We start from the raw sequence: 13197 nt of genomic DNA, 5'->3' as shown, positions 1-13197 counted from the left end.
AAGTACTGTTGCCCACACCATCTGACTCACTGCTCACACTAACCCCATGAGGTAGTCTAGCCAAGGGCACGATCTAACAATATTCACAGGGAAATAAACAGAGCGCAGAAAGAGGAGGAATAAATGTAAGAGAAACACAGATAAAGTCAATATTTGCAGCCTAGGCAAAGTGCAGTTACAGGGCAGAAAGTGAGAGAAATTTTATCCTCCGAGTGGGGTAGAGTCAAGGTTGCCACTTGGAGTTAATATGGGAGGACTCTCTGCAAGGAGGGGATAGCTGTTCCAAAATGCAGACAGGATGAAGCTACGGTGTTCCTCAGGCAGGGCACTGCTCCCAGGAGAAGTCAGAGGGACAGCAGGTAGTTTCCTTCATGTCAGAGATCCAGGCACTCTCTTGGCTCCTGGGAATACAGGATTGAAAGGAATCTTTTCCCATCAGTTCAGCAACTTTTGTCCCTTTGGTGGTGGTACTGAGAATAGAACCCATGGCCTCCTACTCCTTTGTAAGTGTTCTACAGCTGAGCCACACCCCCATCCTCAATGGCAGAGTATGAAATGTGCCGAATAGCAGAGCTATGTGGCCCCTTTGCACAGAAGGCTGGAGCTTAGGAAAGTAGAGGCTTTCCTCTCTCCCCGTTGACTCAACCCTGTTGTGTTTGTAGCCTCCTCTCCAGGCCACCCAGCCTTCCTAGAAGATGGCAGTCCATCTCCAGTCCTTGCCTTTGCTGCCTCTCCTCGGCCCAATCACAGCTATGTCTTCAAACGGGAGCCCCCAGAAGGCTGTGAGAGAGTGCGTGTGTTTGAGGAGGCCACGTGAGTATATCCCATGGAATGGGCATGGGAGGGAGGCACAGCATGGAGGGTAAGCCCGTGTTATCCCACCTGACAGGTCCTTCTTCATTCTCTACTCTTTCCAGTCTAGAGGTGCTGTCAGCATCAGACTATCAGTCTCGCAGATTTTCCATGATCAAACTTGTTGACATTACCTACTCTGAGCACTTAAATCTTTGCTTATCATTATCTCCATAGAAACCTGCTTTCTGCCCACATGCCAGCCACAAGCGCAGCAGGAGCTGGAAGGGAAAGAGATCTGAAACCTAAGCCTTTTGTTCCTTCTATTTTTTTTAACCATCCCTGGGGAAAGTGTAAGGACTTGCTAGACCATAATCAGAGTTGGGGGGGGGGCAGGGAGATAGGCTAACAGAGTATGAATGAATGAAAGAGAACAAACAAACATGCCAGTACTTTTTTACCCCCTGGTTGCTGTTCAGTTCTAGTGTTGTGAACTTCCAGAAAGAAATCTCTAATTCTTGCAAGAAAGAGCGTTAGAATATTCTCAAATCATATTGGATGGTTCTGAAGCCACTCACTGATTTCTTTACCATCTGTGTTGGTTTGAGTATGACCATTCCAGAGGCCACTCCAGTCCCCTTTGCTGGTCTGGGAAAGCTTGCTCTATTTCCTCCTGCAGCTTTCTATCCGTTTGGGCAGATTCACACTGGAAGCTGTGGTTTCGATAGCAGCCAGGAAGTTTAGTCATGGTGTGGGAGTAAAGATTTGGCTAGGTCTGGGTTTCGGGCATTGAGGGCACCATTTGCATCTCAGCTGAGGGAGAAGAGAACCAACCCATGGTGGTAGACGTTCTGGAAAAGAACCACTGTCAGCAGTCTTTGTTACTGTTCCCACTCTGCCTGGTGGTCCTCTGAGAGAAGAGGCTTCCTTCCTTAGCATATGCAGGCTGGGCTCTTCGAGCTTCTCTCATTCCACACCGTGAACATAGATGGAAGTAAGACTTTGACTGGTCCACGTGACGTCACAGCGTGAAGCTAGAGGCAGTCTCACAGTCATCTCATCCAGCTTCCCACTCTGCATTAGCCCCTTAAGGAAGGTGGTGTTGATCAGTCATTCCCTAAGAGCTCCTGGGCTTTCTTTATCTTACCAGTTTTCCTGCTGAGAAATGCCTTATATGTTTAGATTGCTATATTGGGGAATAGAACCCAGGCCTTGCACATTCACCCCTAGCTCTAGATGCATTTTTAGTTGTCATAAAGGAAGGAGACATGATCTTGCTGATGTCTGGTTGGTACTGGCATGTTGTTAAATGTCCTGTGACATGCACAGCAGTGCCTCTCTACCGTGGTCCCTGCAACAGGGAATTACTCAACCCCACTACAGCAGCAATGAGCCCTGAGGGGCCTCAAAAATGGCAGAGCTTTTCAGATTTTGTTGAGGTTACTGTCCTCTCTGAACAGGGTCCCAGCTCCCATGGTGCCCTGCCTAAGCAAAGTCCCCCTTCTTTCACTGACTGTTTTCCTGTGTACTTATGTGTCTGTGTCTCTCTCCATCCTTCAGGTCCCCAGGTCCTGACTTGGCCTTCTTGACTTCCTGTCCTGACAAGAACAAAGTCCATTTCAACCCGACTGGCTCAGCCTTCTGCCCTGTCAGCTTGATCAAGCCCCTCTTCCCCAGCATGGGCTTCATCTTCCGGAACTGCCCTTCCAGCCCTGGCTCTCCTCTTCCTCCTGCCAGTCCCAGGGCACCACCTCGGAAGGATCCAGAAGCTTCCAAGGCCTCCTCACTGCCATTTGAGCCATGGCAGCGCACCCCACCATCAGAAGAGTCCGTGCTTTTCCAGAGCTCCTTGGTAGTTTGAGCCCCCGACCCCTGCACACACTTTTACCATGGAGACCAGTGCCTTGGTGGCAAGCTCCTCATTAGCTTCCCAAGCTGGGGATGGAGGAGCCCTTCCCTCTTGGCCTTTGAGCACTTTCATTTATTGTGTCAAAGCCCCACGTCCTTTGGTGGACGTCAGCCCCTCCAAAGGGAGGAGATTTACCTTCTCCACTAGCAGCTAGGCAGCTCACAACTTACACTTGTGTACCTGCGGCTTCCCTCACTTGCTAGGAGGTCTTGAGTCTTCTAGCCCAGGGTGTGCATTCAGATGACTTACGGAAGGCTCTTGTTGTGGAACAAGCTGTCTGTGAGTGAGAGAGGGAGATGCCACAGACTCCTTACAGCCCCACCTCTAGAGATAGAGGAGATCAGACCCGACGCCTCCCTCCTAGAGGAGCTGACCAAAGTGGTCCTCAGGGCCAGAACACTTGACCAATTCAGCTGTTGGCAGGGGGACCATGAGATTTCCCAAGTGGCATTTTCATCTCACTTTTACCCTGACTAAAGATTGTCTTAAGCAGCATCCCAGCCCCAAGTGGATAGTGGGAAGAGGGAGAGCTGGCATTCCTGCAGGTGGCACATGGTGGCTCCATACCCTCCACCTGCCCCAGGATTGGGGTGGATTAGAAAAATGCCTATTTTTCTTGTATCGATGTAGAAACTCTATTTTCTCCCAAAGACACTATTTTTGCAGCTATTTGAAGTTTGTATATTTTCTGTACTGCAGAGCTTACACAAAATTGAAGAATGTTAATGTTCAAGTTTTCTTATCTTGTGTTTAGAAGTTGTTTTTTGCAGATCTTGATGTTAATAGACCAAATAAATAAATACTCCAGCAATTTGGGTTTTCTGAATGCCTGGAATGGGAGGAGTGTGCCGGAATGGAAGGCGCTGTATGTCACTCTAACCGGTCTTCAAGAGAAGGAGCCTCGTTTAACACATCATGGTCTAGTTGCTGTAAGGATAGGCTTTGCTAGAGTCTTCACAAAGACACACTCATGGGAGACACATGAAGTCTTGTCTAGAATGGAGAGCTTGGTGTGTCCTGAAAGTGATACAGGAGTCACTAAGGAAGGGGCTGACGAGAGTCTGAAAAGGCTCCTGAGGCCAGTGGACGTAAGCAAGAACACAAGGGCAACTAAAGGGAGATAGTTTGGCATTGCAGGTTCTCTGGCAGGGAAACGAGACCAGGGAATGGCGTGCAACTAAGACAGCATTAAGGTTTTAGCTTCCATGCTATGTCTCCGTGAGTACCCAAGGCATAGTGTACAGCCTTGGATGGGACACAGAAACTGTTCTTGTCCTTCCGTAGCCTCTCGGGGCTGCACTGTAAGAGCCCCAGACACTTGAGGAAAGCGGGGATTGCCATGCCGGCATTCTGTTTCAGCAAAGGGCATCCACATTGTATTGGGTGGAAAGTTTACCCTAATGGGTGCAGTTATATCTGTCTCAGAAGACCTCAGGACAGACCCCTAGGCCAGGCTCTCTCAACTACTATCCATTGGTTTGGTAATCACCACCTACCAAGTTAGGGGCTTTAACTGAAATGTCATTGGAAGTATGACACTGTTAGATGAGGGAAATAAATAGAAGCGCCACTCTGTGAGTGAAGGGAGGTAAAAAAGATTGAATAACTTTTTCCAAAAAGACCATACCAAGTTGGGGAATAAGAATTGAAACCCTGATCACTTCTCTCCACAGCTTGTGCTTTCTAGAGCTCTCCTACTGGTTATTATATTGCCATGATTTCTATCGGGGAACTCAACCCAGGTCAAGTGAATTGTTTGAGGTCCCAGGTGGTAAATTAAAGAGGCAGAAATGGAACCCAAGACTCACCCAGTTACCGTTTGGTTCCCTTGAAGTGTCTGCTGATTCAGCAGTGAGCCAAAAGGCAAGAGCAAATGTGTGAGAATTCCTCTTCCCAAATGGAGACACTAGGCAAGAGACAGACCTTATCTTCTCTTAGTCCTTCTAGCCCTGAAAGATGTCTGGCTTCTCCCCGAAGCCTTAGTGAGTCAGGTCCCCAGTGATGGGTGTGGTGCTGCCTGGCCTTTCCTTCCTTTGCCTGAAGCTGCGCCAAAGGAGCCAGGCTGCTAAAAGAGAAAAGCAGACCAGAGGTTCATGGCTGCCTGTGAATTGGACCGGTAATAGGTGGGGGGTTTGGGTCTCTGTGGTTAGTCTTGCTTTGGCAATTCTGGTTGAGCAGGTGTAGACCCAATCATTGTATTGGGGAGGAGTCCAAGGACTATTCCAATAATGGGAAGGGGTGTGTATCTGAGGAGTTGCTTCATTGGAGAGCTGGAAGTCCTTGAAAAAAATTCACTTCAGTACTTGGGTGATGGAGAAGAAAGTATTGTGAGTTCGAGGTCATTCTACACATAGCAAGTTCGAGGGCAGCCTGAACTACACGAGATCTTGTCTTAAAAAAAAAAATTCAATAAACTTGAAGTTTGCACCTCCAAGAGGTGAGGAAATACGATTGGATTTGAGAATTTGTGATGACTAATAATACCTCAAACTTGCACAGAGTACTTTACAGTTTATAAAACACTTTGGTAAACCGTAGCTCATTTAATCCTCAGAGCATTCAAGGGGTGACAGGGTGGTTATTACTAATTACCCCTAGTTTACAGAGTGAGAAAACTGGTTCTGAATTTAAGTAACACTGCTTTACTGCCTTTAAGTGACATGAGCCCTGATTGATCACGGAGCCTGCCCCACGGGCCTCCTGCCTTGGAAGCCTGGTGAAGTGTCAGAAGACCCACATCCCTCAGCCAGGCCTCGAATGCCCCGTAGACCGGGTTGGAGTCGCTGACGCTGGGCAGCGGCTAGAGGGCGCTACGGCTCTATAAAGAGATCTTGGCGTTAGGACCCAGCTGAGGCCTGACAGCTGACCGCAAAAGAAGGCTTTTGATTCACTTTCCTGGCCTCACCGCCTCTTTCTCCGCCCATCCGTCTATTTTCACTCTGCATAGCCAATTGATAACGTCCACATACTTATACATCATCACTATACGCCGGGTTATCGCCTAGGCCTCCCCGCCAAGCTTCAGGTTGTAGGTGTCCTCGGCGTTGCCTGATCGGAAAATCTAGGGGATGAGGTATTAACCTCGATATGGCGGGCTTTCTCGGCCACCAGGAATGGAGTCAAGGTTTCAAGACCTGCCTTCTTTCCTAGAATGTTGCTGCCGGAGCGGGAGGCATTTCCCTCTCTGCAGCTGTGAGCTGGCAGTTCTGGAGGTGGCTCCTGAGTCCTACGAGGCAGCGGTCGCACGCAGCTCCTATGAGGCCCCTGCCGCCGGCCGGCGATGTCCGCCTGGAGCTTTCGCCTTCGCCGCTACCGCCACCTGCTCTGAGCGGGTCTCCGGCCGACTCGTCGGTGCGTCTCATGGCCGCGAGCAGATCCCTGGTGCCTGACCGGCTGCGCCTGCCGCTCTGCTTCCTGGGTGTCTTTGTCTGCTATTTCTACTATGGGATCCTACAGGAGAAGATGTGAGTGCACCCTTGGGGGGCAGGACTACTAATAGCCCCCAGCCAGGGCCGGCGTCCAGTACCCACCGTCCACTTTACGGCCCGGCCCTCAGGCTTCCTGTGTCTGGCATAGGTTTTCCTCTTTTCCGGCTCAGCCCTCAGACCTCTTTTTGCACTCTGCTATTATGCATTGGCGGCTGAGCATCCTTGTAATTCTAAAATTAAAGGGATGGCCTCTGGAGTTTTGGGATGTGATTCTTCTTCTTCCATTAGATGTTTTTTGACTTTATTGATTACAAGAGTGTTCCGTGACCTGAGACCCAGGTCTTTTATTGAACGCTCAGGTGCTTGCAGACCGCTAATCGTTTTGCTCTCGGTCTTGATTTCCTACTGGGGATACTTTTATCCCGCTATCTGACTTTCCTTGTTGCCCCTACCTGTAATTCTTTACGGATATCCTTTCCTTAGCTTATGATATCAGTAGGTTGGCCTATCTAATTTCTAGGCTTAAATCAAATCGGTCCCTTTGGGTAAATAAACTCAATGATTCTTACCAACTCTCGCTGCATCCACAAAAGCATGATATTTCCAAAACCCTCAGTGGCTCCGAGAATACTTGATGACACCGAGTGACACATACTGATTTCGTCTGTCTCTTTTTCTTGCATTTCATCATAGAACAAGAGGAAAGTATGGGGAAGGACCCAAACAGGAGACGTTCACCTTCGCCTTAACTTTGGTTTTCATCCAGTGTGTGATCAATGCTATATTTGCCAAGATCTGTGAGTACCTCATAGTAATTTGCTCGGTGCACCCTCCTTTTCCCCACATTCTGGGTATTAGACGTGGATTCATCTTTAAAATCTAAGTTTTCCCTACCTCCATATTCTTGGAGTGTTTAAACAGCCTCCCTGCAGTCTGTAAAACTAATGACTGTGAAATGAGATTAAAATATTAAGTCTCAAAAAAAAAAAGTTATGTCTCTAAATTATACCAACTTTTAAGTCAGAAATGACTGGGTCATCTGTGTTCTAAATCCCCACTGAAAATACTTAGAACATTTTCCCCTTTATCCCTTTGCCTTTGCTTTGTATGACAGCTTCAAACATGTCTTTGTTCCTTGAAACCCATTGGCAGAGTTAAGCCATCCTTTCTAGGGATTCAGTGAATCCCTGCCTCCACTCTGCATGTGGTCTTGTTAAACTTAAGGGAAACTGGAGAGATGAATAATTTTCAGAGATTTCCCAGCTTAAGAAGATAGAAATAGCTGTCTTGCTTGACAGTCAAGTTCCTTTCATATGGCCTCAACTTTTGCTTAATGGTCCATCCTTGCCCCACTGGGTTTCTCTTGTATGTTTTGTTTGTTTTTGTTTTATTTTTGTCTTCTCCCAGTGATCCAGTTTTTTGACACTGCCAGGGTGGATCGTACTCGGACCTGGCTCTATGCTGCCTGCTCTGTCTCCTATGTGGGTGCCATGGTCTCCAGCAACTCAGCACTACAGTTTGTCAACTATCCAACTCAGGTGAAATCTCAGGGTGAGATGAGAGGCGGCTCAAAATTGTGTGGACAAGACTAAGGGATCTTTCCTCTAGTCTGTGATTTAAATAAGAAAGAAACAATCCTACAGGCCTAAGGATGTAGCTCAGTTGGTAGAGCTTGCTTAGCCTGCATGAAGACCTGGGTTATATCCCCAACACTGCATGAGCCAGGCATGGTGTCACATGCATACAGTCCCAGCACTATGGAGGTAGAGGCTGGAGGATCAGAATCAGAGGTTCAGGATCATCTTCAGCTATGAAGGCCAGCTTGGGCTACTTGAGACTATGTTAAAGAGAGAGAGAGAGAGAGAGAGAGAGAGAGAGAGAGAGAGAGAGAGAAAGGGTGAGAGAGAAAAAAGTCTAAGAGTGTAGAATGTAGGACCATAGAATTGGGGTATGATATGGGTTTGGCCATGATAGGACTGCTTTTTGAGGCCAAGTTCTCTGATAGAGGTCCAGTGCTAATACCCATTAATGTAGCACCTGCTCTAATTCCTGCATATCACAGGCGCTCAGAAATTACTTGCTCACTTTCATTTCAGGTCCTCGGTAAATCCTGTAAGCCAATCCCAGGTAAGCAAAGAAGCCGGTCCGGTCTCCATGTTCTATGCTCACTCTTCCCCCTCTCCCCGAGAGCTCTGAGTCCCTTTGGGTTTTACCATCCCGGCATAGATCTCCCTAGGGATTTTTCTGTCGTCTGTTGCTTCCTGTGGTGTACACAGACTGTGTGGGGGCCAGAAGCTGACCTTGCCTGCTCTGTGTCCTTAGCCATTGTGGTGGCCCTGTGCTTACACTGTCCTCTCCCACCCTGAGTCCCATTTGGGCCGCAGTTTCTTCCTTTCAGTGCCTCCTCTGTCCCTTGGTCCTTGCCCACTTGCTTCCTGGACTTTTGTCCTCTGCCCTTCTCCACCTTATTGAATACTCAAGCCTGTTGCTCAATCATCTTTATCTGGCCACCAGCCTGATACCCCTCCCAACTCTCACCCTCTTTTCTCCCTCCTCGTGACATGGCTCTCAGGAGGAGGGTATTGGGGTCGCTGACAACAGTGGATGCTTGAACTGTCACTGTTCTTGTTTGTGTTTCCCCTGCAGTTATGCTCCTTGGGGTGACCCTCCTGAAGAAGAAGTACCCCTTGGCCAAGTACCTGTGTGTGTTGCTAATTGTGGCCGGTGTGGCTCTCTTCATGTATAAGCCTAAGAAGATGGTTGGGGTAGAAGAGCACACAGTTGGCTTTGGAGAGCTGCTTCTGGTATGCAGTCCTTTAGGGAAGGCAGCCTTTTCTAGCAGATTCCAGCAAGGACAGCCCCAGCTGAGGCAGGCAGGAAGCCAAGGGAGGGTGTGTTGTCCCTTGACTCCTGTTGCTGGTCTTTGCTGCAAGGACCCTGGCTCTGCTATGACCACAGTAAAGTGGCTGAAATATTTAGCTGTAGCTTAAGCAAACTCTCCTAGAGAAGAGTGTGCTCTGGGGTCTTTGCTTAGATTCCGGTGTGAGCTCATAGAGACCCAAGAGCCAAGAAGGAAGGAGTGGCGTGTGCAACGTGGAAGCCAGACTCAAATCAATAGGCGCTATCGCTGAGTGTTGGGCCCTGTCCCACGTGCTTCCCATTTTCATCGATTAACTTTTATAACCTCTTAACACAGGTAGTGTTATCTCCATTTTACTAGTGGAATTGAGGAGAGGCTGAGTCACTTGCCCATTGTCCCATGCATAAGTGGCAGTCAGGATCAGTGGCAGTCCAGGCCAGGCAGTCAGATCTCAGAACCTAGTCTCGAGTTAGTTCTTACTGAGCAGAGAGGCATCCTGCAGGAGGAGGCCTGCTCACTGTGGCCTGTTCCAGTCCCTGTGCACCAGTTTGTTGGCTTCGTCACTTAGAAATGGCGGTCTTCCTGCTCTACTCTGATTTCAGTCCATCGTGATGCAGTTAGTCTGTCAGTCCAGTGCCTGCCAGAGGGCAGCTCGCGTGGTCTCTCTACCCCCTACACCTGACCACAGGCAACTTTAGTTCCGAGGCTCTGTCTTAGGGCAGGACCTTTTCGAAGTGCCTTAGGGGAAGGTCTTGTGTCCTGGGTTAGGAAGGGGCCCTGCTGGCCACCTCATTGCCAGCTGCTCCCTTTCCTTCCCTAGCTCTTGTCTCTGACTCTGGATGGACTGACAGGTGTTTCCCAGGACCACATGCGGGCTCATTACCAAACAGGTTCCAACCACATGATGTTGAACATCAACCTTTGGTCCACATTGCTGCTCGGTGCTGGTAAGGAGCCATTCTGCTGTTCTCTGCACATGTCACCAGAGGGCAGACTGCTCTCATCCCTTTATCCCTGGTTCTGCTGCCAGTTGCTAACTTTGTGCAGGCCAAGGGCCTGACTTGGTTCCAAAATGCCCTTCTGTCCAACCCTTGAGAGACCTTCCTGGAAAGACCTGTGCTGGCAATGTCCCTCTGCTCCCTGAGTCTGACACGATAGGGGTAGACGTGTGCTAGATGTCATGAGAAGCTAAGTGGTGGAACACTCACAGGTATTTAGGAACATTCTTTCTCATAAAACGAATAAGACATACAGTATGGTGCTTGCCAACTTAGTAGTACCCTGAATGGAGTTCATGTATGGATCCTTTGATTTGGAATCAGTGGTTCCTAACCTCTCAAATCTGAGCATGTGAAGAAGGTATTTCTCATTAACGGTGGGGTTAATGGAGAAGACTAAGCCGGGCGGTGGTGGCGCACGCCTTTAATCCCAGCACTTGGGAGGCAGAGGCAGGCGGATCTCTGTGAGTTTGAGACCAGCCTGGTCTACAAGACCTAGTTCCAGGACAGGCTCCAAAGCCACAGAGAAACCCTGTCTCGAAAAAGTAAAAAAAAAAAAGAAAATAAAGAAAAAAGAAAAGAGAAGACTATTGGTAGCTGGAGGGGACCTGTTCCAGGGTGTCCTTGAGCTGGAAACCTAGAGGTCACTGTCTGCAGCAGCTAAGGATCTCTGCTTTTAAATTGCTGGTTTTGGTTTTTACTTTGGTTTTGTTTTCTGAGACATTTCTTACTCTGTAGTTCAGACTAGTCTAAAACTCACAATCCTCCTGACTCAGTTTCCTGAGTTCTGAGATTACAGGCACAAGCCAAACATACCCAACATCAATCACTTTAGGAGAAGTAAGCCTTTCTTGGAAAATCAAGTTAATGTCTGTAACTAGGTAAAAATTTGAGAAAGATGCAAACCAGGCCAGAATAAACTCTACATATGGTTCCTCGCTCAGCCTCCCTCATGGTATTTAAGCAGGCTGCATGCAGGTGTATGGGAAAGCATAAGATGAGCTGTTTACCTCTTGAATTTTTTTAGGGATCTTGTTCACTGGAGAGCTCTGGGAGTTCTTAAGCTTTGCTGAGAGGTACCCGACCATCATCTATAACATCCTCCTCTTTGGCCTAACCAGTGCCCTGGGTCAGGTGAGTTCTTTGGAGAAGGCAAACTTAACTTCCCTCCTGGGTCAGCCCGGAAGACTAGCTAGAAGAGGGTGGTGCAGCCAGCCCTGGTGCCTGTTGTATCTCTCATGGTACTGCTCAGGAGTCTCACACGCCTTTCTCTTTCCAGAGCTTTATCTTCATGACAGTTGTGTACTTTGGTCCTCTGACATGCTCCATCATCACCACAACACGGAAGTTCTTCACCATCTTGGCTTCTGTGATCTTCTTTGCCAACCCCATCAGCTTCATGCAGTGGGTGGGCACTGTGCTGGTATTTCTGGGTGAGTTCTACCCACAGCAAGTGCCTCTAAGAGGGCCACAAAGGGAAAATGGTAGACTTTCTTTTTTATTTATTTATTTATTTATTTTTCGAGACAGGGTTTCTCTGTGTTGCTTTGGAGCCTGTCCTGGAACTAGCTGTGTAGACCAGGCTGGCCTCGAACTCACAGAGATCCGCCTGCCTCTGCCTCCCGAGTGGTAGGATTAAAAGCATGCGCCACCACTGCCTGGCTTATCTTGTTACTTTAAAGAAAATTTTCGTAAAGGAGAAAAGGAAGCATTGTTTCTAATGCTGCCTTCCTTCTCTGCTTTCCATCTTAGTGGTGTCTTTTAGTGACATGAACTTTCAAGATCCTGAGTGGGACAGAGTCTGATATTTACTTCCCTGCCAACCTATGATATTATATGAGAGTTGAAAGAAATAACTGGGAAGTTTTGATTTTTGTTTCGGTATTGGTATGTGTGTGTTGCCAGTGTCTTGGTAGTTTTTCTTTTCATTTGTTATCATTCTGTTGTCTTTGAAGAAGCTACATAAAATTAGTCTTCCAAAGTTTGTTGTACCTAAAGCTGGGCAAAGTGGTGCACGCCTTTAATCCTAGCACTCAGAGGCAGAGGCAGAGAGACCTCTGTGAGTTTGAGGCCAGCTTGGTCTACATAGTGAGTTATAGGACAGCCAGAGCCACATAGTGAGTGAGACCCTGTCTCCAAACAAAGTTTGTTGTGTTTAAAGCTCACCTTTGGGAAGCTAGACTTGCAGGCTTCATGTCCTATGAAGTTTAAGCAGCTTCTCTCCTTTCTATAGGTCTCGGTCTTGATGCCAAGTTTGGGAAAGGAACAAAGAAGACCTCCCACTAGGAAAAGAAAGGCTTCCTCCACTCCAGAAACACTTAAATTATTATCTCCAACGGTGACATCTTGGGAAAATAGACCAGTCACAATAAGGGACTGGGTTCCAATCTTTTTATTAAAAAAATAAAATAAAATCAAAGGAAGCAAGATCGAATCTTCTAAACAAAGCACTTGGGGTTTAACAAGACAGGTTGCTAATTTCTGGTTTTGTATAGTCTAGCACAAATAAAGAGAACAAAGGCAAGCTGGAGACCCTACTGCTGCTCTCTGGGCTGGGTTTGGCAAGGCTGGGTGCTAAGGCTCCCCCATGAAGTGCACAGAAGTGTGTATGAGCAGGGGGAGCTCTGGGAGTTGGCAGGGTTGTGCCAGCAGCCTCTGTTCCCACGGGCGAGCTCTAAATATGCTGAGACAGGTGGCTGGCTGTTTGAGCCAGAGGATGTAAAATCACTTCAAAGCACGCAGCAAACAAGTCGAGTCGCCAAAAACGAAAGGTGTGTTCTCAAGGAACACCTAGAGGTTGAAACGGCTAGGACTTCAGAATCCACTGGCTTTTCTCTTGTTCCTGCTGCACCCCTCAGCCAGACTCCACCGAGAACCTGTGCATGAATCATGAACGTGTTTCCAAGGTCCCTGAACATGCTTTTCCTGACCCCCTCCCTCCTTCCTTCTGTGCTCAGTCCACCTGGCCCCCTCTGGGGAGCCTGGATTCGTCCCTCCTGCTCCCCTGCCCCCTTCAGCTGAAGCATCTCAGTCCTCTGCCATTCTGGCGTGCCAAGGTGTCACCATGCCAGCTTCTGCCTGTTGAAAGGGATGTTGGCGGAAGGCAGGGTGGCTGAGTCCTGGTTCAGAGCAGCTGTCAAGTGCTCTGGGTGGTAATGGGGGGGGGAGAAGGAGGAGCGTGGAGCAGAGCCACCTGCCCACTGCTGCCTT

At 48.4% G+C, this 13197-nt stretch overlaps 2 protein-coding genes across 3 annotated transcripts in view; both read left to right on the top strand.

Annotated features, from left to right (window-relative positions):
* The window catches only part of Fam117a (family with sequence similarity 117 member A), a 44855-nt gene extending 41352 nt beyond the window's left edge, over positions 1-3503 (top strand). The window contains exons 7-8 of the mRNA XM_041665110.1: positions 663-813; positions 2353-3503. Coding sequence (XP_041521044.1) covers positions 663-813; positions 2353-2653 — 452 coding nt within the window. The 3' untranslated portion in view covers positions 2654-3503. The remainder of the gene's footprint in view (positions 1-662; positions 814-2352) is intronic.
* Positions 3504-5775: 2272 nt separating this feature from the next.
* Slc35b1 (solute carrier family 35 member B1) lies at positions 5776-12499 on the top strand. 2 transcript variants are annotated; one of them, XM_041664870.1, is made up of 9 exons: positions 5776-6165; positions 6823-6926; positions 7537-7667; positions 8226-8256; positions 8776-8933; positions 9810-9936; positions 11015-11121; positions 11267-11420; positions 12221-12499. In XM_041664870.1, exons 1-9 carry the CDS (start codon positions 5957-5959, stop codon positions 12271-12273), a joined length of 1074 nt encoding a protein of 357 aa, XP_041520804.1. In that variant the 5' UTR covers positions 5776-5956; the 3' UTR covers positions 12274-12499. The 2 variants fall into 2 exon arrangements, with proteins under 2 accessions (XP_041520804.1, XP_041520805.1); XM_041664871.1 differs by having other exon boundaries at positions 6136-6165; positions 7562-7667.
* The last annotated feature ends 698 nt before the right edge of the window (positions 12500-13197 follow it).

Source organism: Microtus oregoni, unplaced genomic scaffold (genome assembly GCF_018167655.1).
Source record: "Microtus oregoni isolate MIOR12 unplaced genomic scaffold, Mior012 000015F_ref0000493, whole genome shotgun sequence".
NCBI lineage: Eukaryota > Metazoa > Chordata > Mammalia > Rodentia > Cricetidae > Microtus > Microtus oregoni.
This window is presented reverse-complemented; position numbering and strand designations above follow the sequence as displayed.

Coding starts and splice junctions, on each gene's coding strand:
- Slc35b1 (XM_041664870.1), top strand. CDS start 5,957: ATGAGGCCCCTGCCGCCGGCCGGCGATGTCCGCCTGGAGCTTTCGCCT. Junction 6,927..7,536: donor TGCTATATTTGCCAAGATCT/GTGAGTACCTCA, acceptor GTCTTCTCCCAG/TGATCCAGTTTTTTGACACT. Junction 9,937..11,014: donor CACATTGCTGCTCGGTGCTG/GTAAGGAGCCAT, acceptor GAATTTTTTTAG/GGATCTTGTTCACTGGAGAG.